This window comes from Biomphalaria glabrata, chromosome 11 (assembly GCF_947242115.1).
Source record: "Biomphalaria glabrata chromosome 11, xgBioGlab47.1, whole genome shotgun sequence".
NCBI lineage: Eukaryota > Metazoa > Mollusca > Gastropoda > Planorbidae > Biomphalaria > Biomphalaria glabrata.
The window spans coordinates 36846192-36873099 of record NC_074721.1 but is presented as its reverse complement, the minus strand read 5'-3'; the positions used below and the strand labels follow the sequence as shown (position 1 = coordinate 36873099).

The window sequence follows — 26908 nt, the reverse complement described above, 5'->3', positions numbered from 1 at the left end:
CTGGGCGTTAGGGTTAGGGTTTGGAAAAAAAATCGCCCCCCCCCACTCCAAAGTTCTGGATCCGCCAGTGTAAGTGGTACAGAGAAGAAAAATGGAGATACTCCAAGTTTGTGCACCTTGGGAGGCCTCGCCTTTAAACCCTAGAATCTTGGTATACAAGCCATCGGTAATAGTGATATTACAAATTTTTCAGCTTATTTCACCTCTTCCGGACTGACAAATCGTTCAAACAGGCTGGCGGGATGGGGGGGGGGAGCATTTTTTTGTGTCTACTCTCTTGAGTTTCAAAAGTCTCTAAAAACGCTTACAGCTAATACAATTTTAGTGCGAGGCAGTGATAAAGGCCAAGTCTGTAGCAGTGATAAATTTGACTTGTTTAGAATTAGTCACTGGAGAGGTCAAACAGGGAAATGTACAAGATAAGTAAGAGAGTGAGAAAGAAAATGAGGGAAAGAAATGGAAAGGGAGAGGAAAAAAGAGAGAGAGAGAAAGAGAGAGTGAGAGAAAGGGGGAAAGAAATGGAAAGGGAGAGGAAAAAAGAGAGTGAGAGAGAGGGGGAAAGAAATGGAAAGGAAGAGGAAAAGAGAGAGTGAGAAAGAAAATGAGGGAAATAAATGGAAAGGGAGAGGAAAAAAGAGAGAGAGAGAAAGAGAGAGTGAGAGAAAGTGGGAAAGAAATGGAAAGGGAGAGGAAAAAAGAGAGTGAGAGAGAGGGGGAAAGAAATGGAAAGGAAGAGGAAAAGAGAGAGTGAGAAAGAAAATGAGGGAAATAAATGGAAAGGGAGAGGAAAAGAGAGAGTGAGAGAGAGGGGGAAAGAAATGGAAAGGGAGAGGAAAAGAGAGAGTGAGAGAGAGGGGGAAATAAATGGAAAGGGAGAGGAAAAAGAGAGAGTGAGAGAGAGGGGGAAATAAATGGAAAGGGAGAGGAAAAGAGAGAGTGAGAGAGAGTGGGAAATAAATGGAAAGAGAGAGAAAAAAGAGAGAGTGAGAGAGAGGGGGAAATAAATGGAAAGGGAGAGGAAAAGAGAGAGAGAGAGAGAGAGGGGGAAAGAAATGGAAATGGAGAGAAAAAAGAGAGTGAGAGAAAGAAAGAGTGAGAGAGAGGGGGGAATAAATGGAAAGGGAGAGGAAAAAAAAGAGAGAGAGAAAGAGAGAGGGGGAAAGAAATGGAAAGGGAGAGGAAAAGAGAGAGTGAGAGAGAGGGGGAAAAATGGAAAGGGAGAAGAAAAGAGAGAGTGAGAGAGAGGGGGAAATAAATGGAATGGGAGAGGAAAAAGAGAGTGAGAGAGATGGGAAAAAATAAGGAAAGGGAGAGAAAGAGAGAGTGAGAGAGAGGGGATAATAAATGGAAAGGGGGAGGAAAAAGAGAGACAGAAAGAGAGAGTGAGAGAAAGGGGGAAAGAAATGGAAAGGGAGAGGAAAAGAGAGAGTGAGAGAGAGGGGGAAATAAATGGAATGGGAGAGGAAAAGAGAGAGTGAGAGAGAGTGGGAAATAAATGGAAAGAGAGAGAAAAAAGTGTTAGACACCTTATTTATATAGGTTAGTTATTTAGCGACGCACCATAGAAGACGCATATTGAACGGGACTAGTGACGTTTGGGATATGTTGGGTTAGAGACCGGAAAATCAGTTAGCGATAGAATATTCCAGGGTAACGACGTGTTTAGTGACAGAGACTTCTACTGTGGCCTTTTATCAGAATAAATCCATGTACAATTGTTCATCAGAGTCGACTACATCTCTTCACTAGTTAAAAACAGATGTACTTGTTTTTGTCTGACTTGTTGGTCAACTACACGTAATACACCCGAACAATTACACCCAAACGATTGCAGAGTAATTGGTTGACTTCAAGACAGCCTGAATAAGCAACATCACAGTGGCGACCCCCGACGCCCGAAGCCCGAACATCGTACCGGACCTCGAAGCAGAACGTTTACTCAGGTGAGGGTCGTGCACTCGAAGATATAAGATTTCATCGGAGTACGGCTGAACACAGCATCATCGCAGAGTGACTTTGTTCTAGATCTACATGTTCTTGATCGTACGTTCAACGAGCCGTTAACTCAGGGTGACCTTCGTCAGGACAGTAATCATCGCAACGTCTGGTCTACTTAACCAGTATATTATCAAAGCCTGATCTTCATATGCTGAATCGACCTACAACCAGAGAAACCGTTCATTCATAACGGGTGAGAGATCGTTAGTGAACCTGTTGGACATATTTTTTCTTCGTCGTAGGAGCCACATCGAGTATCAAGTTTTACCTCGTCAGTTTCGAGAAGGACAGTTTGCCCGCTGTCAGAAGTATTGTGAGTACTACAAGTTTGGTAGCTAACTAAATCGCTCTGTCGTCTTACCCTTGGAGAGATTCTTGTGGAGCAGTTTGCTCATTGAACCGGTTGCTTGCCACTTTTATAACGGACACTGTGTTTAACCTTTGGAAGGTTAGTGAAGTAATATTTATCAGTACTGAACATTGATCTATGTAGTATTCGTTGGTCTAGACGATATCTAGACGTGCTGATAGTGAAATCGTGGAAACAGCTACATCCACTTAATTTCGTTGAAAACCGTTAATCGTATAACGGAACGTCGTCGGAGGTGACCTTGGTCTCACCTAGTCTACATTGGACAGTTTGGTGAAGTCTAGTGAAGCAGAGTACAACAGCAAACTTCGTCGTACTACCAGAGTAGCAGCAGAAGCAGTGAACTATTTTAGAGAACCGTTATTCGTCAGCCCAGCTCAAGTCATCGTCAAGAAAGTCGTTATTCGTCAGCCCAGATCAAGTCATCGTCAAGAAAGCCGTTATTCGTCAGCCCAGATCAAGTCATCGTCAAGAAATTCGTTATTCGTCAGTCGTCCAGATCAAGTTGCCGTCAAGAGACTGTTATTTGTCAGTAGTCGTCTACACAAGTCAAGTCGTCGCCAGAAGAACCGTTAACCTATTCGTCAGTAACTGTGTACACAAAGTCGTCGGAACTACACATACGGTCATCAACAGTCGCCGAAGGAACTGAAACATTTTGCTGTGGCATATCAGGACATCTGTGGCATTACGTGGGATACTGGTAGCACCGGAGAACAGAGTCAGAACTGGAAGAGGAGCAGTGGAATTTGTTGTGATCTAGCATATTCGGGAGTCCGAACAAAGGGATCTTTCTTATCAAGAGCTAAGTGCCATTTTTCTTATTAGTATATGTTTAGATTGCCCTTAGAAATAGATTTTGTCTAAATTTGGTATGTTAGCCTGAGTAAAAATCAGGTGGTGCTGAAGCCTTAAACCCGTTCGGGGTAAAGACATAATTTAGATGAAAAACTATATTATACGTTTAGGATTGTAATTTGTTTTGTTTGTGTAAACGTCATATCCGTTGTTGCCTGGTTACTTCGTGACGTTATCATTGTGTGCCATATTGTCATATCCCAACCCATAGCGATAGTCTCATTTAATTATTTCATTTGTTTATATTATTTTAAATTATTTATTTTTATTAATTTAATTAGATCTGTATTTTTTTTTCACTTAATGATAGAAAGTACGGGTAGGATTCTTTTACTGTGAATCAGACTAAAATAATTTTAGTTTGAGCGGTTAAAATCAAATATGATTTTGCCATGAGAATAATGCCGAAACTGGCTATGTAGTCAAACACTGTCGTCTGGCTAAATATAGATCTACAAATTTTGTACATCTCTTTGGTACAATTAAATCATCTAGACTCTAATTTGAAATATTATTAATTGGAAAATGAATGAAGGTAGTACATTCTAGATATATATATCTTGTTGAAGATATATTTGACATTGTATACACATATTTATTTCGTATGGTTAAATAGAACCATAATTTCTGGATTGGATCTAAGAAATCTATTTTATCTACTCTAGATCTGAACTCTAGACACTAAGACAGTCTTTGAATTTACTCTAGACATTTCAGTCACATCAGATTTTAAAAATTGATCATAGTTATTCATACTAGATCTAATAGTCATAGTGCTCTTGATAACTAGATCTAAATGGTATTATTATACATACTATAATGTACTAGATTTAAATTTGTGTGATACTGGACCTAATATACAGATTTGAATATAACCATAATAACTCAGACTAGATTTACACATTTACTAAATCTATAGATAGAGACATAACACTTAAAACTTGTATAAAAGTGTGTAAAAACTTTTAAGGTATAGCCATAACCAATATAGGCTAAGTAAAAATATATATAAAATATAAAACACAATGGCTACATCATCATATGTGGACCTTAAGGAGGTTAAGGAAACAGCTATGCAGGATGGAAAGGCCATGGAGTTAAAAGGAAAGGACTTAGCAGCTTATGTACAGCAAGTTGTGAAGGAAGAAACGGAACGTCAAAGACAAGAGATAGAAAGACAAGAAGAACGTCAAAGACAAGAGATAGAGAGACAAGATAGGATCAGAAAGGAAGAATATGAGAAGCAAAAAGAGGACCAAGAAAGGCAGAGAGAACATGAAGCTAAAATGGAGAAGATGAGATTGGATGCAGCTCAAGCCAGAGCCCAAACTGAACAAGGAAATAACACAAATAACTCAAATAATTATACCACTCAAAGAGACAACCCTAATTCACAAACATGGCTAAAGAGAAAAATACAAAGTTTTGATGAACAGAAGGATGACATTGGTGATTTTCTGAAAAGATATGAGGCAAAAATGTCTACATTTAATATGCCTGAAGAAGAATGGTCTGAAATACTGATAGACTTTGTTCATGGTCAAGCTCTAACAATATGTCAAAATCATGACCATCATATTGATGATAGCTATCAGGTTTTAAAAAGAGAATTATTGAATGCCTATGGTCATAATGCTACAACTTTTAGAAAGAAATACTTTGACAATATACCATCATTAGAAATAGAACCCCAAACTACCATTAATATGGAAAAGGATTTTTTCAATAAGTGGGTAAAATTAGAAAAAGTGATAAACTCTTATGAAGGATTAAAAAATTTTATTCTAGTGGACAACTTTGTAAATAAATGTGATCCTCAATTACAATCTTTTATTAGAGAAAGAAACCCAAAAACTATAGATGAAATAACAGAGATAATGAGAGTATACAAAAATGCCTATCCAAATAAACCATTTTCTGATAGGGATAAAAGCAAAGTAGATTTAATAGGATACACCAAAGAAAATGTTGATAGAAGTAGAAATAGAAACAGATCAAATAGTGGAAATAGGAAATATAGTGAAATAACCTGTTTTAAATGTCAAGGAAAAGGTCATATAGCAGCTAACTGTAGAAGAGGGAATAGTAGGTCTGGAAGTAGAAATAGATACAATGAACAAAATAACAGTAGATATAGGAGTAGAGATAGGAATGACAGGGGAAATTATAGAAATAGGAGTTACAGTAGGGAATACAAAAATAAAGGTACAGATAGGGTATATTTCATGGAAGGAAATAGGAACAATTTTGCAGTGTACCCAGGGTTTGTAGACAGAATTCCGGTGGAATTAATTAGGGATTCAGGTTGTAACACTTTGGCAGTAAAAACTAAATTTGTCAAACCTCATTGGTATAAAGGGTTTACTACGAAAGTAGAATTAGCAGATGGCACGGTAAGGGAATTTAAAGCTATAAGGGTGTACATTGAAACTCCATTTTTCACTGGTTATTGTGATGGCATTGCAATACCAGAAATGAGATATGATATGTTGGTAGGAAACATAAAAGGAGTTAAAGAATGTTCTAGAAAAGAATTAGAAGACTGGCAAAACAAATACAAAAACATAAGACAAAATTATGAAAACATAGAAACACAAAATATAACAAGTATGATAATAACAAGATCAATGGATAAACAAGATAAGAAACAGGAAAATACAATAAATGTAATAAGTAATGATGAAGAAAAAGAAACCAGTAATGTAATACAAATAGAAAATACAGATGTTAAGGAAAGAGAGATAGAAAATGAAACACAAAATAGTCTTGAAACACAAATATCTCAAAGTGAAAAAGAAACAATACCCACATTTGCATTAGAACAAATGAATGACAATATTATTGGGAAAATTTATTCAAGAATATCAGATAAAAACAATAATAATCCAATGGAGAAATTTTGTATAGAGAATAAAATATTGTTTAGACAAACAAGTAATGATAACAAGAAAATAAAACAACTTGTCTTACCACAGAAATATTGGAAAGATGTTTTAATCATGACACATGATAATAATTTAGCAGCACATAGGGGAGTAAAGAAATGTTATAGGAATTTGTCAAAACAAGTATTTTGGCCCAAAATGAAAGCAACAATCAACAAATACATAAACTCATGTGACATATGTCAAAAGAGATCTAACAAAAGCCTAGTGAATAAAGCACCTATTCAAGAAATGGATGAACCTACAGCACCATTTCAGAAAGTATCTATTGATTTAATAGGTCCTTTAATTCAAACTGAAAATAATAATAAATACATTCTAACAGTAATAGACATGTTTAGTAGATATCCAGAGGCAATCCCATTATCAAATACAAGTGCAGAAAATATCATTAATGCCATAACTCAAAAAGTAATTACAAGACATGGTATACCTAAAATTATATTGAGTGATCAGGGATCTCAGTTTAAGTCAGAACAATTTAAGAAATGGACTAAACAATACAATATACAACACATATACTCTTCGGTTTACCACCCAGAGAGTAATGGTTTATGTGAACGATATGGTGGTTCATTAAAAAGATCACTAACAAAAATAATTCAGAATAATCAGAACAAGTGGGATCATTACATTAACTATGTACTATTTGCTCATAGAAACAACATCCATGAAGCAACACAATTTTCACCATATGAAATAATACATGGAAGAAAACCCAGAGATGAATTAGATGTTTTTAAAGAAAATCTAATAGACAATGAGAATAAATTAAATAATGACAGTGAAACAACAATCACAACAGAATTGAAAGAAATATGGACTCAAGCATATAACAACAACAAGAAGTATAAACAAAGTGCTCATGAGAATCTAAATAAGAAAAGACAATTGAAAACACTAGAAGTAGGAAGCAATGTATTAATATTAATAAATGACCTGAAAAATAAAATTGGTAAACAATGGAAAGGTCCATTTAAGGTGATAAAACAAATTAGTGATGTGAATTATCAAATTGAAATAAATGGGAAAATTAAAACATATCACATAAATAATTTGAAATTATATCATGATAGAGAAGATGAGTTGATACAAAACATTCAGGAGGAAATAGAAAATACATTTTCAGAAAGAGACGAATGCTTGATGATAATAACAAATGAAAATCACAATGAAAATGATATTAAGGAAATACCTGTAATAGAAACAAAAGAGAATCAAACTTGGCAAAAGATTAATCTTAATAATTTAACTAAGGAAAAGTCAAAAGATATAACTAAAATAATACAGGAATACAAAGAAATTTTTTCCAGCATACCAGGAAAAACTAATATTATTAAACATGACATTAAAGTAACAGACCCAAAACCTATCAAGCTTAAGCCATATAGAATACCGCTACATTTACAAGACAAAGTAAAGAAAGAAATAGACAATTTACTAGAATCAGGTATAATTGAGCCATCAACATCTCCTTATGCTTCACCAATTGTGATAGCCAAAAAGAAGAATGGAGATATACGGTTATGTATTGATTATAGGAAACTTAACAACATCACAGAATTTGACCCATATCCAATGCCAAATATAGAGGATATTTTACATAAATTAAATGGAGCAAAATTTTTTACTAAATTGGATTTAACTAAAGGTTATTGGCAAATACCTTTAACAGAAAATGCAAAACCTTACACAGCATTTGTAACACCATATGGTATTTTTCAATGGAATTATATGAGTTTTGGATTAGTAAATGCACCTGCCACATTTAATAGAATGATGAACATGATAATTGGAAACAAAGAAAATGTTATTTGCTATTTGGATGACATATGTATTTTTAATAATAGTTGGGAGGAACATTTGGTAGATGTAAAGGAAGTGTTCAAAATAATAAAAGAAAGTGGACTTACAATTCAAGCAGAAAAAGTAGAAATAGGATTGGAGGAAATAATTTTCTTAGGACATAAAGTAAATAACAACATGATTAGCCCTATTGAAGATAACATAAAGAAAGTACTTAATATTGAAATACCTACAACAAAAAGACAAATTAAAAGCATATTAGGAATAGTAAATTATTACAGAAAGTTTATAAAGAACTTAGCAGAAATAGTGAATCCATTAAATGACTTACTTAAAAAAGGAAAACCTCAAAAAGTAGTTTGCAATGAGGAATGTGTGAAAGCTATTGACAGAATTAAAGATGTTTTTAGTCATGAATTAATATTAAGACTACCTGATAAAGACAAAATATTTTATGTCACAACTGATGCATCTGGTAATGCTATTGGTGGTTGTTTAATGCAGAACTATGATACCTTACATCCTATATTATATGTAAGTAGAAAATTGTCAGAGGCAGAAAAAAAATATAGTGTCATTGAAAGAGAAGCCTTAGCTGTAATATGGGTAATTACTAAGCTAGAGAGCTATTTAATAGGAAGGAAATTCATATTATTAACTGATCATAAACCTATTCAGTATATACAGCAAAAGAGCATGAAAAACAGTCGTGTTTATAGATGGTTCTTAGCACTACAGGAATATAAATTTGAAGTGAAAGCTATTAGTGGATCTGTGAATATTGTAGCTGATTTATTGTCTAGAATGACATTGAAATGAAATAAGTTTGTAAATAAACTATGATTATATTGATTATGTAATATATATTAATATATTGACACCATTTATATGTTATGGAAAAGGGAGATAAGTAAATTTGATGTTAAGCATTTAAAGGTAAGTATGGATATTTTTTTTTGTGTGAATCATTTCATATATCATTGACGAAAGTTAGTTCTATGGAAAAGGGTGAGTATAAAAGAAAAATGGACAAAAGCGTATAAAAGGGTGGTAAGAAAAATTTATTGAATGTGTAAATAAAGTCTATAATTGTTTTTTTGAAATATTGTATTTTATCAGATTACTGCCAGTGAAGAACATTTGTGATGTGTGACGTGTCCATAAGATGCCACATTTTCTTTTATGATGAACTGTGTACTAATGAAGATGATTCTGGAATGTTATGAACATTGACATGAATATGAGGAACTGTCAAGTCAAGATGAAGATGTCAAGATGAAGATGTCAAGATTTTATGTTTGTTGTCTTCCCCTTAAATTGAAAATGCCCTTGTAAGACTTGACAGTAGTGGAAAAATATTGACATATTTTTTTTTCAAGGGGGGGAGGAATCTGTTAGACACCTTATTTATATAGGTTAGTTATTTAGCGACGCACCATAGAAGACGCATATTGAACGGGACTAGTGACGTTTGGGATATGTTGGGTTAGAGACCGGAAAATCAGTTAGCGATAGAATATTCCAGGGTAACGACGTGTTTAGTGACAGAGACTTCTACTGTGGCCTTTTATCAGAATAAATCCATGTACAATTGTTCATCAGAGTCGACTACATCTCTTCACTAGTTAAAAACAGATGTACTTGTTTTTGTCTGAATTGTTGGTCAACTACACGTAATACACCCGAACAATTACACCCAAACGATTGCAGAGTAATTGGTTGACTTCAAGACAGCCTGAATAAGCAACATCACAAAAGAGAGTATGAGAGAGAGGGGGAAATAAATGGAAAGGGAGAGGAAAAGAGAGAGAGAGGGGAAAGAAATGGAAAGGGAGAGAAAAAAGAGAGTGAGAGAAAGAAAGAGTGAGAGAGAGGGGGAAATAAATGGAAAGGGAGAGGAAAAAAAAGAGAGAGAGGGAAAAGAAATGGAAAGGGAGAGGAAAAGAGAGAGTGAGAGAGAGGGGGAAAAATGGAAAGGGAGAGGAAAAGAGAGAGTGAGAGAGAGGGGGAAATAAATGGAATGGGAGAGGAAAAAGAGAGTGAGAGAGATGGAGAAAAATAAGGAAAGAGAGAGTGAGAGAGAGGGGATAATAAATGGAAAGGGAGAGGAAAAAAGAGAGAGAGATAAAGACAGAGAGAGAGAGAGAGAGATAAAGAGCAAAAGAGGGAGAAGGAAAATGACAAATGAAATATTACAAACAAAATGTAATTAAAATATTTATGTACATAAATTATGACAACAACTGCCGGTAATAACTTTTTACTTAAGAGACTTTATTTGGTTTACAGATTGTATTTAAAATTGTTATATACTTGTACCTACTTCAAATAAGTACCATATGCTTCAGATGAAAAAACGTCAAAAAGAAACAAATTTACATAAAAAGCATGTTGATATCACACGTCCTCAGGACTCGCAAAGACCTTCCTTCAGGGAACAGTACCAGGAATAAAAACAAAAAGAGAAAGTGATGGAAAGACAACATTAAAGAAAGAACATTCCTATCATTGAATACATTTTATCCAAGTCAAATGGCAAAGATGAATGGAGAAAGATGGTTGACAGATCTAGTGTGGTGCCTCAACAGGTCATCAGACTAAGGGGCAGTTGAAAGTCAAAGTGATGTTGATTTATTCACTACATACTTTGGACGATCCCTTAGTACAAATTAAGTAGCTCACACATAAACCTGTCTTGAGAACTCCTGAAACCACACGGCAGGTCATTCATCTTACCGCCATATTGTTTCCATAAATTCAAGCAATCTTCCTCTCCCAAATTATCAGGCTGTCCTGGAATCCAATCTAAAATTGGTACTGGCCCACCAGTTCTCTGAAACCTCCAGGTTCCTTCTGTTATGGCGTCAGACCCAGCGATGAGCACAATGTCTACTGCCGGTGTATTTAGAACAAAATTTTGCAAGGCCGTGTACTCGTCGATGTCATTGACTTCTGCCAGGTAGCCGCCAAAAGCTGTGCAGTATGTCATGGCTTCTTCAGAACTTTGGTAAGGAAACTTGGAGATGACGTATTTCCTGTTGTTGAAGTTTAAAGGGGGGTGGAACAGGAGAGGGAGGATGGCTTCTATTTGGACTTTTAGTGCCTCAACCATATCGTCAGAGCCATTGTTTAAACACTGATAGGTGCAGAGTTCTCTCTGTTGCTGTAGGAGTGTGTCCACGACGTATTTCAGGTCAAACACTGGACAGGTGCTGTTGCAATGTGGAAGCGAGTTGTCTGCAAGAACAGAAGCAAGCAATACATCAAATAGATACAACTACCTCAATCCTAAAACCTAAAATCAACCTCTTCAACTGTGATTTGACGGTATTCACTAGTAAATTGTTATGTCTTTTTTTGTTGTGTTAAATAATTATTTTATTTTAATTTCATTTAATCGCAAAGAAATGAAATTATCATCATTTAATATTCACAAAATAGCAGGGCCGGACCGTTGTAACCAAGAAAGATCACTCTCTTTTAAATCTCTACATCACGTAAAAAGTGGGGGGGGGGGGGGGGAGAGAGAACAAGTAGTTTTTCTCCTGTCACTACGGATGGCTGCCTGGCCGTTCGGTTTGCGCGCTGGACTGTTGTTTGGATTTATCGATAGTCCCTGGTTCAAACCCTGCCCGCTCCCATCCCCCTTCGTCCTGGAGGTTCGGACTAGGAAGTAACTATTGTCAACTCTGAAGGGACATCCGAAATCTGTAAAACATTTTACAAACAAACATTTTACAAACACTAAATAGCAGCGCCATACTTAACCATTGTGACTAAGAAGTCATGGAAATAGATTAAGTAATCTAATATGTATATATATGTATAGTCACTAAATAGCACGGCCGGACTTAATCATTGTGGGGCCCTATGCGAAACGGATTTCGCGGGGCCAATTAGTTTTATTATATTTTGCTTTTGTATTTGAAGATTATGGTTCATTGCTTTATGCATAATTGCTACTTTACTTTTGAGTCTTCTGTCCTGAAGGCTTTCTGAATTTAGTGATTTTACTAAAGGAGTTACTCTGGTCAAATGTGAATATTCGTTCTATTACTGTTCTATTTTGTGTCTGTTCCAGATTAAGATAGAATGCAATATTAAACAAGAAATACAACCTGAACTATGGCCAAATTTGTTTAATTTCGAAAAAAAGATATGTTGCCTGATGTTCCATTTTGTCATCTTTTAACTATATACATACAAGGGTTCTCATGTGCTTTAAAAGCGAACACTGTGAATAAATTATTTAATGAAATAAAAAAAACTTACTATTACTACTAATAATGCGTAGCGTAGAAAGCAGACACATTAGTATTATAATTGAGAACATTCTGTATTATAGATCCGTTCAAATTCTCTAGCTATAGATAATTTTTGGTACTTGTGTTTATGAATATACGACTCCAAGCTTTTATAGTGCCTTCTGTAAGAAGATTTGACCATACTACCTAGAGAATGGTCAGAATGTTGGGGTGCAGGATATGGGTTTAGTTACATGTTGATGCCAAACAAAATAGATAAACGTAGTGGAGCCATGTTTTTAAAGAACATTGATGTTTACATGCATGTGTTGATGTAGCCAGGAATAACGATTTCGGGAGAAGATAAATATGGAAGACAATTGAAAAGACTTTTAGTGCTATTTATAGACAGCTAAACAATAATATAGATCATCTAAAACGAACACATTTTGTTACCTACAAAATTTCTGTATAAAACGTGTTTAACAAAAAAAATAAACTCCTATAACTAGCGTAAAAAATATTTTTTTAAAAATTAAATGGGGGAGGCAGATATATAACACACATGGCTTATAGGACTGTCTTACATAAAATATTTGGCAATTACCATTGATTTTCTGCTTCAAGCGACTACCATACAATTAACTTCCCTTTCACCTATACCTTGCTCTGTTAGACCTTTGGGGCACCACACAAGATTCGTCGACCGTCTTTCTCCTTCACTCAGGCTTTTGCTTTGGATAGAACCTCTTTCAATGGCAGGCCAGTCCATTGTAGTATTTGTCTTCCCATCGCTTTCTCTATCCGCCTCTTCTTCTTTTTCCTTCCTTGAAGCAAGGTCTTAATGAGCCCTCAAGATCTTGTAATAAGGCCTTAGGTTCTAGCTAGACAAACATTTGGTTACCCGTGTAAAGGTGTGGCTTGAAGACCAGCCTTAGCCTATAATTAAGATTTACTACCAAGTAAACAAACCCAGTTCCCCCAGTGCTAACATGCTGACAATACGTCCCGCCTTGACCTGTCAATCTCATGGACCAATCAAATAAAAGGGGGGTGAGAGTTGTGCATCTCTACCACTGGAGATATACCCGTATAGCTAGCTAGACGTCTGGTAAGCGTGACGTGGTTTACTAGTCCACTCAAAGGTCAAGACAAATATATGTATGTATGTATATATGTATCTGATGTGCATTTATAATGAAAAGTTTCCATTTTATTCATTTTAATATGCCTTGTCTTTGTAATAAAAGTAGTTTTGTGCATACTCATATATTTTTACGCACATTGTTTTATTTAAATATATAATTTAATATATTCCATAACAGACATAAAACAAATCCCTTCCACATTGTACATAATAATAGAAATGTATGTACTTTTGAGTACATTTTACTATCAGGCCAACTATCCTGCAGTGATATTTCGCCGTAGCCGAATATGGCCGGATAGTGAAAAATGTCCGAATAGTCGGCGGAGCCGATGCTACTATCCGGTGCACCCCTAATAATAAATAACATTATTCCCTTCCCCCCGAAAAAAAAAAGATCATTTAACATAAACACAATTACAAAACATTCTTTCTACTTACCTCTGTAAGTCTTTCCATATTCAGACTGCCTTATACCAAAATAACAACTGTTAATATTTCTCATTCGTAATTGAAGATGAGCACTATCTCCTTTTGAAGTTACCCGAAGATAAAGCAACCTATCATGTTTCACAATAACGACGCTGAAATGTGTCCCGCTTCGGAATCAGTGGTTCTTTGATAACGTTTTGAAAACCACTATCAACACCAGGTCAGTAATAACTATTGTTATGTTATATTTTTATTTAAAAATATTATTACACTTTTCTATCTTAATGTTTATATAAGTTATTTCTAGAATGGTGTGTTATAGATAATAATTATAGACACCCTGAATAATGACAATTACGAAAGCAAATTTGCCTTTTTTTATATGTTTATAAAGAAAACGATACTGATCTGTAGTGTATGTCTATGGTGTGTATGATTGCAAGGCAGGGTTACAACAATATATTGGCATGGCAGATCACATTAAAAGAGGGGTAGGCCCTTGTGCATGGTTCATGATGATATTTGTTTTATTGGAGAATGCCAAACACCTATTGGATGGCAATGCAAAGCTAGCTGTACCACTAAATACTAAACATTAAACTAACCAGACGTGTGCTTCTAAAATTCAAGGGCCTAGTAAGTGTGTGTGTGACTCGTTCGTTCGTCTGTGTGTAATGACAGCTGTTTCATTGAAAGAGATGAAACAGACAAAAAGAGTGTCGTTGGTGGAGGGGGATTTCATGTCAAAAATATAAGTGTTGTGTGCGTGGGTGGGTGGGGAGAAGCGTTTGAACGAGAAGGCTACAGCTGCTATTTGTGTCTAATCTAAATGAGCTGGTTGGGGTTGCTTGATTGCACAAATGGGAAACTTAAAGAGTTTGAGAATCAGAAAATTGTGCTTAACTGAGGGAACATTAGAATGCGGGTCATTTCTTTCGTTAAAAGTTGAAAACTATTTACCTTTCAAAATAAACATATACTATCTACTTAAACCATAGCGAGGCGCGGGTATTGTTTAGTTAATTATAAAAGTTAATAGTAAAAATTTTAATATAAAACAAAAATAAGGCATAAGTAACAAAATAAATTTTGTCATTTTTATTAATTATAAAATTTATAGTACAAAAACTAAAACATGTTTATGCTAAATTTGTGTAAGTGATGGTTCTTCTAAACAGAGAAATTTAACAGTAGAAACATTGTGGTACATTTGTAGAGGTCATCAAAGGCCAGCTAGTAAAATCTAGGTAGCTCACACATAAACCTGTCTTGAGAACTCCTGAAACCACATGGCAGGTCATTCATCTTACCGCCGTACTGTTTCCATAAATTTAAGCAATCTTCCTCTCCCAAATTATCAGGCTGTCCAGGAATCAAATCTAAAAATGGTACTGGCCCACCAGTGCGCTGAAATATCCAGGCGCCTTCAGTTATGGCGTCGGATCCAGAGATAAGCACAATGTCTACTGACGATGTATTCAAAACGAAATTCTGCAGCGCCCTATACTCGTTTTCGTCACTGACTTCTGCCAGGTAGCCGCCAAAAGCTGTGCAGTATGTCATGGCTTCTTCAGAACTTTGGTAAGGAAACTTGGAGATGATGTACTTCCTGTTGTGGTAGTTCAAAGGGGGGTGAAAAAGTAAAGCACTGATGGCTTCAATGTGACCTTTTAGTGTCTCTGCTAGATCGTCCGAGAAATTGGTCAGACACTGATATCTGCAGAGTTCCCTCTGTTGCTGTAGGAGTGTGTCCACAATGTATCTGAAGTCCAACATTGGACAATTGCTTCTGCATTGGACAGCTGCCTCCTCTGAAACAAATAAATGTACGAAAAAGTAAGTCAGATCGAAATCAAGTGCTAATAGTATTTAGAATAAAATTGAGCAAAAGCAATCGTTATGTAAGGCCGGAACACCGACCTGCACGTCACAACATGTGGGCATATTAGACCAATACCTTTTTGCCACGTGTAAAAAGTGTGTATTTATAAAAAAAAAAGTCGTTTTTGTTGTATTTTAAATAAGAAAGTTCAATATATTTTCTAGTTTTTAGATATTTTGACAGACCGACGGACAGACAGACAGCACAAAAACTAAAAGCTGTTTTTCCCCTTTCAGGAATTAAAGTCCAAACTTACCATAATTACAGCTTGCAAGTTGCAGACTGGACAAAACAACAATAATAATAAGCATTAATTGCATTTCTCTGCTAGTCTCAGCGTTACAAAACCATTTGATATTTGTGGGTTTATGAATTAGAGCATTTATAGTTTTCTGTCTCGTATAGGAGGATGTACCAAATGATCTACCAGGAGGTGGGAAGAGGTTGGTGAAGACAATTGCGCCTTTCAAAGAAAAAGTAAACAATATAGAGATATCGAATTTACATCCGGTTTTAGATCCGTATTGAGTAAGCCAGTAATAACGCTTGAAACCAAGAGTTCTAAAGAAAGAAAATAATAAACACAATCAACATATTATTATTATTATTATTATAGCTTTTATATAGCGCTACTTTCATGCTTATAGCATGCTCAGGGCGTTTTTGGTCCAATCTCATTTGTGGACCAGTGGGGGTAGGGGGTATCTAGGAGTTGGTTTTCCGTGCTGCCTTTAGGCGCACAACAACTCTGCCCGATTCGGGTGTCGAACCTCTAGCCCCCTTCTAGGTAGCCAAGCCAAGTTCAAGCGCACTTGGCCTCTCGACCACGCTTTCAACTGAACGCACTTTATTTAAAAATCGTATCATATCAGGCGGAATTGCTCCACATTTATAGCCATATCTCTTAAGACTGAAATTTATTTATTTTGATTTCAAACGTAAGTAATTAATTACCACTAGGCGCTGTGGTTGAGCAGTAAAGGGCTTGGCTTCCGATTCGGAGGTCACTGGTTCAAATCCTAGTTAAGACTGAGATATTTAATTTCTTTGGGCGCTTTGAGTCCACCCTCTAATGGGTACCTGACATTAGTTGGGGAAAAGTAAAGGCGGTTGACACGTTGCGCTGGCCACGTGACACCATCGTTTACCGTAAGCAATAACAACAGATGACCTTTACATTATCTGCCCTATAGACCACAAGGTCTGAAAGGGGACCTTTTTTTTTTAAATTTAATTTATCGATCGACTATGCCAAATAAATAACTGTGCAAAGTAGAAACTTATATCGAGAATGGGAAGTGGGAGAAATAACGTGCGTAATGTTTGTTCCACACTGACAGACTGATGTTCTTCTACTTCTTCTTCGTTCTCATTGTCATGTTGGAGTGTTCAGATGACTAGACCAATACATGAGATGAACTGCGCAGTGGTTTCGAAATCCATGTAGTTTTCTTTCTATTGAGGTGATTTGGGGGCCAGTGTCTTACACGGGCCTCTTGGTAAAGAGAGCAGTTTTGGAGGACGTAGTCGGCATTCTCTGGTGATACTCCACAGACTGACAGAGATGATAAACTTTGTAATAACATAAAATACTGGAAGTTTAAATGCCGACTTAGAGAATTGCCAAATAATAAACAACGTGCTAGTGAAATGTCATAGAGTCTTTGTTTCTGAAGTCATTACACACACAGCTAGACATTATACACGAACTTCTGTGACTGGGTTATCAAAAAACAATGTAGCCGGGGGTGGTGGGGGGTGAGATAATAAAGTTAATAACAAAATCCACTGGGAATGTTTCTGACATACATATTTGTTGAACATATGTCTGCATTTGAGTTTTTATTGTTAGTGATTGTTTCTTTGACTCACTCTGTCTGTCTGGTAAAAAGTTTGTACAAGTTATTTCTCTCACACCCATTCTCTGATTAAGTTGATACTTTGCACAATTATTCATTGGTATAGACAAGACATGAATCAATAAAAAAAATAATAATCACATGGTTAATTAATTACTGGTAACTAATTTTTTTGTTTAATACCAAAAAGAGAAACTATTCTGTAAGAATTAACAGATATGACAAAATTTGTTCGGGTTTAGTCCCCTTCAATAATTGTTAACGGTGTTTCTCCATCAAACATTCTCCGATCAAGTTGATACTTTCAACAATTGTCTATTGTACCTATCAAAACATGAATTTATTTTTTAAAATATCGAATTAGTCAATTAATTATTGATAATTAATTATTTTCTCTGTGATCGAATAAGCAAAATAACTTGTAGATTTATATATAAATATATAGTTTTAAAGAGTTCTTCTTCTTTTGATAAGATTTTTGTTATAAAAAGGGATTCTTTAATTTTTTTTAATCTAAGACATTTTATAAATATAAGCAGGCAGTACATGATTCTATTTACGTGTGAATGTGTCACAATATCAAATGAATTATAGAGAGCTTTTAGTAGACTTTTTGTTGAAGATTTGACATTGTTTGATAGTAAGTTACCACCATGCAAGCTAAACATAATGGCATAATCATATTACCTACTTTCCGGTGCATATTGCTATGTTCTCATACATCAATATAATGACATTATGTTATGTGTTCCCATGTATTAGCTAATAGATTAACTCATATAATAGTATGTGGTTTATCGTGTGCAGAAAAAGTCATTGTTTTTTGTTGTATTCTCCCACAAAGCCGCAACGTGGAAACTTCCGTATGAGGAAGCGACTATACTGTTACAAATGAACAGTGACAAGTAGAGGTCAACGTGTGACCCCAGCGAGATGACACAGCAGCCAGTGTTCTCTGGAATCTACGCGTATAAACAAAGACAGGATGTGACGTGCCCTCACGTGTTATTCCAGAGAGGACGAACAGATCTAAGAAGGGGGCAGTTTTACGAATGAACAGTGATAGATAAAGGTCAGTACGTGTGACCCCAGCGAGATGACACTGCAGCGGGCAAGTTGAGAAGAGATGAATTGCAACGAAGTGAAGAGATGACTTGCAACGAAGTATAGCTAACTGTAAACTGACAGATATTGTACAGTCTTCTACGCTACATGTTACAGTGACGAATTGTCATTAAAGTTATATGAAACTGAAAGTTGAGTCGTCAAGTTCTTTGCAGTGTTTTTATTTGTGTGCCTACTAATACATTTAGCCAGAAGATTCAGACATATGTAACAATACTTAGGACTTAGCTTGACAATCCCCAGTTGTTACTGCTATTGTTAGCAAATGTAAACACTTAAGATAGCAGACGACTATAGAATAGGAGACAACTATTTACTTAAACAATAGACTGAAAGGGTAGGGGAGACGTCAAGGGGAGGTCAAGCGAAAGGGTAGCTGGGGTCAGGGAAGATAGAATTATGGGGGAGGGGGCTAGTTCAGTCCCCGTTTAGGTCACGTTAAAGAAAGCTAAGCTAGAAGTGTAATATTGAATCTAGTCGACCTACGGCGTAGCATATGCCGCTATTTTACTGTGCGGTCTGAGGCCTATGCAACCTATGCGACCGCAGTGGGCCCCGCACTTTCACAGGGCCCCACGCTATTCTTAGGTGTAAATTATTAAACGATTTTACAACTTATAACAGATTTTCCTCGGCCTCCTGATTTATCTGGAGCCCCTGAAAAACTCCTGAAATTACAAAATATACGAAACAGTCCTGGAAATCTCCGGAAATTATTTAAATCTTTTGAAAACTCATAAAACAATCTCTAGAAATATTAACAAAATTGTAATCTTGGGGTTTCATTCAACATGGAAAAAACAACAATCCTACTCGCGATTAAAAAAAAAAAACGGCATTATACAATACACGTAATTGTGGAATCTGGTGAAAGAAGCTTCTCGAGCCTCAAACTATTTAAAAATTAATTGAGGTAAACAATTATCGTAGATAGATTGAAACATTTGGTAATTCTCGTTATTGAGCGTGATCTATGTAGGAAACTGAATTATAATGATATACTGTATGACTTTGCTACACGTAAGGCTCGTAAAGTAACTCTGTAAGTAGTAAAGAATGAATATAATGCATAGACGAATTTATTTTCTAATACAAACTCTTAATTTTCACTTTATATCCGTTGCCTTACCCAAAATGGGCTCTGCGAAAATCCGGTTCGCTTAGGTCCCTACAATGGTTATGTCCGGCCATGCTATTTAGCGACGGGTGAATACTACTTTTTCTCCCCCCCCCCCATCTTTTTTTAATTAGCTGCTAATTTTACGTGGTTTAACTCTTGTCCGTCTAGCAAAATTAAAAGAGTGATCTTTCCATGACTTCTTGGTGGTGGCAGGAATGGTTGAGTCATGAAGAGAATTATATATATATATATATATACATATATATATATATATATATATATATATATATATATATATAGATAGATAGATAGATAGATAGATAGATAGATAGATAGATAGATAGATAGATAGATAGATAGATAGATAGGGTTTCAATCCTGGTGAAGACTGGGATTTTCACTTTCGGGATCTTTAGGCGCCTCTGAGTCCACCCAGCTCTATGAGTATCTGACAGCAGTTGTGGAAATGTGGTGGACCGTTGTGCTGGCCACATGACAACCACGTTAAACGTGGGCCACATAAACAGGTGACCTTTGAACCATCTGCCCAATATATCACGAGGTCTTACAGGGGAACTTTACTTTTTTGTTTAATTACTATATTCAAGGCAAAAAAAAAAAAAAGAGAAAAATGGAGAAATACGGTCGAGGGTTCATGTGTGGTGCCCCAACGGTCCCATAGAGTAAAGGATAAATGAAGGTAAATGTAGCGCATCATATAATTTCTCAAACGTAATAATACATAACATTATTTATCTCTTTCTTTGTTATTTACTGTTCTCTATCATCTGTATAGAATCATTGCATTTCAGGTTTGTTGTTTACGCTTGTTAATTAATCCTATATTGTTACTGTGTATGCTGTATTGTCAGGGGCCCAGGCCAGTCCCAGCACTGTCACTTTTTTGTTAGATGTAATAACAACTTCGTTTCATCAATTTATAGACAAAATTATATTAGTCTATGTAGTTCATAAATGTATTGACATTATGCCATGCGCGCTGTTCATAAAAATTGTAACCAAACATTCTATGTGTGGCTACGCAGTATTCCTTAGCATACTAATCTTGGTATCTAATCTTTGTATTCACAGTGAAATAGGAAGTAGTTGAGTTAGATGTATGACCATGGCTTAGTCCAGTGGTTTATTGTATCGGCCACAACGGTGTGGTCATTTTTCGAGGAGTATGGGCCCTGTTGAATTGGGGGTTAATGTAAAAAAAATGCGCTTATGTCTAGTAATCGCATTTCGATGATAGTAGACATGAATTTCCGTAAGGATTCATTTCTAAGGCCTGCCTGGCTCTGTTGTTGGTCTCTTTTCTACGGGTGTGACCAATCCATCTCCACTTTCTCTCTAAGATCTGCACCTCTATATTTTTCTATCTCATTTTCTGCCTCATTGATGCTCACATTTCTTTACTCTAGGCCAGGGGTCGGCACACTGCGGCTCCCGAGCCACATGCGGCTCTTTGGATGTGAAACTGCGGCTCTTTAGTTCCATACGCAAATATTATTTATTTTATCGAAACATTTTTTAAAAATAGTTTTGAATCGTTTAACGAGGATTAGGCACCTATTCTATCACTCAGACACTTGTACTCGCTTTTCACCACACCCATCTCCCTTTAAACGCGTCGTCACTGTTGTCAGTCCGTTGGAAGCTCTCGGCCATCGTCGGATGTTTCTATGTGCTTTGGCTGTGACGTATAGTTTGTTGTTTCAAATAAATGAGTTAGAAGCGATTATCTTCTCAAACTTAGAGGCAAGCAACAAGTGATGCTAATCCGGCAAGCTTTGCGGTACTACTAAAAATTGCACAAAAAAAGGCAAATCATTTATATGTCAAAGACTGCTTCCTGATGAACTTTTTATTCATTTCAAAAACAAACCAAAAATCTTGAAAAAAAAAAAATCAACGATTTGCCTCTAGCCGCTAAAACAGTACAAGATAGAAATGCTAAAATGTTTTCAAATGTAACATATTTGCAGGTGGAAGACATTCAGCTTTCTTTTGTCTTATTACATTCTGACTCTTTGATCTTTCATTCTTTTAGAAGACGTTTATTGTACTCTAGAAAAGGTTCTTCATGGATTTAGAGGATATTAGTGGATAAACTATAAATGAGTATTGTGACATAAAGACACGGCACAGGTTGTTATGTATATGTCTCCTAAAGTTAAAAAAAAGAACTTCTAGGATTGCTACCGCCATCATGACAAACTAGAGGTGAAGATAGAACGAACGCCGTGCAAAAAACGCCATGGGGACAATTAGATCGATTTAAATAAAATATTTTGGAGCTAGAAATAAGACATGAAAAATAAACTACGATTGTTTGGAGCAAAATAAACCGCGAAATTCTTACGTTTCATTGCATCATTACCCAAGAAGCGCTTTGTGCCCTAAACGTTTCCGACCGAAATAGTTGAGGTAATGAATTTGGTAATCAAGATTGTGAATAGCATGTTGTCAAAAGCACTCTACCATTGTCTGTTTAAATGTTAAATGAAATGGAGACTCAGTATTCCGAGCTCCTTCTTCCCAATAAAGGGAGATAGCTTTCCAGAGGTAAGGTGTTGAGACGTTTTGCTTTGTGTTTGGAATGAAATAAATAAATCCCTAAATGAAAAAGGCATTAATCAACCTGAATTAAAGAAAGACAAATATTGCAAAAATTATACTTTATGGTTGGTATACAAAGAAATTAAATGAGCTGAATTCTAAAACGCAAGGAAAGGGAACCCATCCAATATATTGGTGGAAGAATTTGTTTGTTTAGGAGAAAATTTTTTTTTTTTTTTTGCAGAATATATTCAGAGCGGTAAGTTACTTCTTTTCAATGTTTAAAACAGTATCGTGATAAAATCGGTGAAACTTTGGACATGAAACTTTTGACATGAATTACTTCAGCACAGTTATAAAAATAATCAAAAATGAATTTCTTGATAGATTTGAGCAGTTCAAAACCAACTAAACCTATCTAGCATTTCTATTAAATCCTCTCAACACAAATAGTCACAAAATGCACATTGATCCAATTGGAATTGATATTGGATCTCTAGAAATGCAATCCAACGATTTAAAAAGTAAAGCTTTGTGGAGTGGAACATTTACAGAGTTGAAAAGCAAGTTGGAGGTCCAGAAATGTAAGTAACGCAACAAAAGTGGACAGTCTTAAAAGAAATGCCGCGGGTTGAGTCGGAATAGCTCCCACAATGTTACATTGATGTGAAGAAGTGGGCATTTGGAGTGAGGACTATCTTTGGATCGACATATTCGTGCGAGCAAGCGTTCTATTGCATGAATAGAATTAAAAGTAAAGTCGGAAGCCAACTAACAAACAAAAATTAATATTCGTGTTTGAAACAAAAAAAAAATTAAGTTATGAGTCAAATGTATCCAAACTTTCTAAAACCATGCAAAGCTAATGCTCACATTGAATTTGTTTGCTCAATTGTTTGTTATGGAAGTAGAAGTTGGCTTCGTAGGTTAATGTTTAACTTCTTTAGTTGTTACCGAAATAAAAAAAATAATAATCTAATGATGCTATACATATATATGAATAAATAGATTTGTTTGTTTTTTTCCATTAAAAAATTGTGTGTACTATTTATTGTTGGCAAGAAAAAAAATGTGTGGCTCTTTAAAAACTTTAAAATTTTGTCAATCTTAATTTTTGACTCTTCCGATTCAAAAGGTTGCAAACCCCTGCTCTAGGCGACTCACATTAGCTAAGACACATGTGGTGGCTTAGCCACTTAGCATCAGAATTTTAATTCTATTTGTACGCACTCATTGTAAAACAGTTCAGCACTTTAAGTGTTAAAAGTAAATTTAATGGTAGAATATCAAACAAAAACATTGAAAGTGAACGTGAACCACACCTTCCTTTAATGCCCCATGTTAATCCACCTTAGGCAGACCCTATTAACACTGCAGCCCAACATAACTACAACACAACATGATGGGGCTGAACAAATGAAAAACAAAACACACTATTTTTCTCGAAACAGTCTGCAAAAGAGCTGGTTAGATGAAGTTTAAGCATATCCTAGGTATGGTCTTTGCACCCTATCTAAGGCTGGCACTAAAGTATCAGTGCGCCGAAGTTTCCAAGTTCCTTCTTGCATAGCGTGGGATCTATCAATCGCACAATGTAAACATCGGAGATAGTAAAAATATATTGCCTGAGACTTATTAATGGGACATGTTGGTGTTGGTGTGACTCAATAATGGAAACTCAGTTATAATATACTTTTTATTGGTAGAAAAAAGGTCTATAACTAATTCCATATGAAATTTATAAATTATTTTAAGAATTATAAATAGCTTTGCAATGAATACTTTATTAATCATAAAGCTTATAAAAACTTTAAAGTTTTAAGTCACATTTTGATACTAAAATTATTTTAAGCGTTTGTACTTCCATAAGAACGTTATAATTTTTAACAGAAAGTAAAAAAATGAAAAGAAACATTTTGGTGTCAAAAATGATCAGTTAGTACAGTTTAGGTAGCTCACACATAAACCTGTCTTCAGAACTCCTGAAACCACATGGCAGGTCATTCATCTTACCGCCAAATTGTTTCCACAAATTTAAGCAATCTTCCTCTCCCAAATTATCTGGCTGTCCTGGGCACCAATCTAAAATCGGCACTAGTTCACCAGTTCTCTGAAACCTCCAGGTTCCTTCTGTTATGGCGTCAGACCCAGCGATGAGCACAATGTCTACTGCTGGTGTATTTAGAACAAAATTTTGCAAGGCCGTGTACTCGTCGTTGTCATTGACTTCTGCCAAGTATCCGCCAAAAGCTGTGCAGTATGTCATGGCTTCTTCAGAACTTTGGTAAGGAAACTTGGAGATGACGTACTTCCTGTTGTCGTAGATCAGTGGAGGGTGGAACAGAAGAGGGAGGATGGCTTCAATTTGAGCTTTTAGTGTTTTACACTGGGCAGCTGCTTCGTCTGAAACAAATTTACCAACAAAACATTAGATTGAATTGAAGTGCTATCATAGCTATCTTTAAATATTTTCGCTGAATGCCATTCATTTAGTCATCTATATATCTACCAAGAGCACTCTGAAACCGTCGGACAAATTTTCATAAAATTTTACAATTAGGTTCCATGTATATATTTTGTGCTCGCTAAGAATAGGTTTTGATCAGTTTGCAAATTTGAGCGCGGCTATTGGCAAAAAATTGCAAACTTTCTTTTAACACTTTGTATTGTATTTTTGTAATTTCCATAAAATAGTCTTAGTTTACATCTTAAACTTTAATACAAACATTGCGTCCAAAAAGTCTTTTTTTTTTCTTTTTCCCACACTAATATTAAACTAAGGAACAGTGTTAAGCCCGCGACTCTTTCTGATATACATAAATGACTTACCATATTTCATCAGTTCAAGAACAAAAGATATTGTTGAAGATAAAAATATTAACTTCGTATACGCTTTATGTACATTGGTGAATTTTGTGAACATAGAGAGTCAAAGTGTAAATATTGAACACAAGCTAAGCATGACCGGAAGTAAGGCCGTATGAGAGATGGAGAGATGATTTAACTACGATTCTAGTCAGTTGATATTGCAAGTTAGTTTCTGGTCCACGGTGAAGTTAGTTAGTTGGAAGTCATGTAACAACTCTGGCTTTAATGAGTTAATAAAAATAAGCTTTGTGAAGTCAAGTATTTGTACTGTGACACTATTAAAATAAAAATGATCTGTGTACATTATATTCATCTATTATCTTCATGGAAGTTTAATTTATTTAATTATTTAATATAAATAAACATCATTTTATATCACGTTTTGCAAATAACTCATCTCATTATTGTTAGTCCAGTCTCTGGATTTAAAAGCTGCCCTTAAAAGTTATGTCTACAAGTATCCTACAAATTTATATAAATGATATTGACAGATTATTTGCAAACAAATATAAAGTAAAATTAGTTTCCCCTTTCAGATCATTTGTTGTTGTTGTTTTTTTTGTGGTCAGCGTTAAACGAACAGGGTGTCATGTGGCAAGCACAACGACCAACCACCTTTACTTTCCCTCAACTAAAGTCAGGTACCCATTAGAGCTGGGCGGACTCATGGCGCCCGAAAAATCCCGAAATTCAAAATCCAAGTCTTCACCGAGATTCGATCCCAGGACCCCAGGTTCGGAAACCAAAAGCTTAACCAACGCACCCCTTACTTGCAGAAGATTGCATAATATAGCCGTGTTGCCATCGTTACTACTGTGGTTGTCCGGCAGACGACATAATTTTTTAATTGTTAACAAACATAAGTAATCTAGAAACCTATATGATTCGCTGTGATCCTGGCTTAATATTAACTTGCTGTGGATTGCCCTACCTACAAGAGGTCTGTAAATGTACAGTTTCTCAATCATTGCATCTGGATGAAGTTTCTCCTTCCGGACAACTGATCCTTAACACTCGATGTAGGTCAAATGACCACAGATAGATAGACACCTCTAATGTGGTTTGGCTTATGGAAAAACAGAATTGTGTTCAGATATGCTGTCTTTTTTAAAACAAAGTAATCGTTTTGGGTAGAATGATATAGTCTCATGAAACAAGAAACACGATTTATAATTTATACAAATATCTTTAATAACAGTATTAAGGGAAGTATTAATCGTATGCATAAATGTTTCAAAAATATACAAATTTAATAACCTCCCTTATACAATATATCCCTCTCTTTCTCCCTTTTTTTTAATATTAGTAGCAAATAGTTTTTATTAATTTATTTTAAGTAAGAAATGTTAACGTTTCAATAAATCTAACAAGCTGCAGAATATCCTGAAATGGGAATTTCAAAATATGAGATCTTAATTTGACTGACAGATGTGGGACGGACGGACAGACCGCCAGAAAACACTAAATAACTATCTACTTTTCCCTTTTCAGGCACTTTTTACAATAAAAGAACCGACGAAGCTTACCATAATTGCAGCTTGCAAGTTGCACGGCGGAGACAATAATTATCAACGTTGAGAGCATTTTCTTTCGTCTGCTGCCAGAGCGTGCAGACGTCAGCGCGTTGAAAACGTTTTGAGATTTGTGAGTTTACAAGTTGAAGCTTTTATAGTTTTATCTCTCGTAAAT

General features: G+C 35.6%; 3 protein-coding genes and 1 long non-coding RNA gene across 4 annotated transcripts; 1 reads left to right on the top strand and 3 right to left on the bottom strand.

Moving 5' to 3' along the window:
• The first annotated feature begins 1520 nt into the window (after positions 1-1520).
• Positions 1521-9573, top strand: LOC129921793 (uncharacterized). The gene is made up of 2 exons (XR_008773775.1): positions 1521-3761; positions 9097-9573. It is a non-coding gene; the product is annotated as an uncharacterized LOC129921793 (long non-coding RNA).
• A 657-nt stretch (positions 9574-10230) lies between these two features.
• Positions 10231-13884, bottom strand: LOC129928934 (mannose-binding protein C-like). The gene is made up of 2 exons (XM_056045485.1): positions 13810-13884; positions 10231-11214 (listed from the first exon to the last, which is right to left on the bottom strand). The coding sequence occupies exons 1-2, from the start codon at positions 13871-13873 to the stop codon at positions 10637-10639; spliced, it is 642 nt and encodes a 213-aa protein (XP_055901460.1). The 5' UTR covers positions 13874-13884; the 3' UTR covers positions 10231-10636.
• Positions 13885-14885: 1001 nt separating this feature from the next.
• LOC106077055 (mannose-binding protein-like) lies at positions 14886-16069 on the bottom strand. Its single transcript, XM_013237842.2, has 2 exons — positions 15939-16069; positions 14886-15611 (listed from the first exon to the last, which is right to left on the bottom strand). The coding sequence occupies exons 1-2, from the start codon at positions 16000-16002 to the stop codon at positions 15034-15036; spliced, it is 642 nt and encodes a 213-aa protein (XP_013093296.2). The 5' UTR covers positions 16003-16069; the 3' UTR covers positions 14886-15033.
• Positions 16070-24115: 8046 nt separating this feature from the next.
• LOC106064720 (perlucin-like protein) lies at positions 24116-26908 on the bottom strand. Its single transcript, XM_056004126.1, has 2 exons — positions 26746-26908; positions 24116-24754 (listed from the first exon to the last, which is right to left on the bottom strand). Exons 1-2 carry the CDS (start codon positions 26801-26803, stop codon positions 24288-24290), a joined length of 525 nt encoding a protein of 174 aa, XP_055860101.1. The 5' UTR covers positions 26804-26908; the 3' UTR covers positions 24116-24287.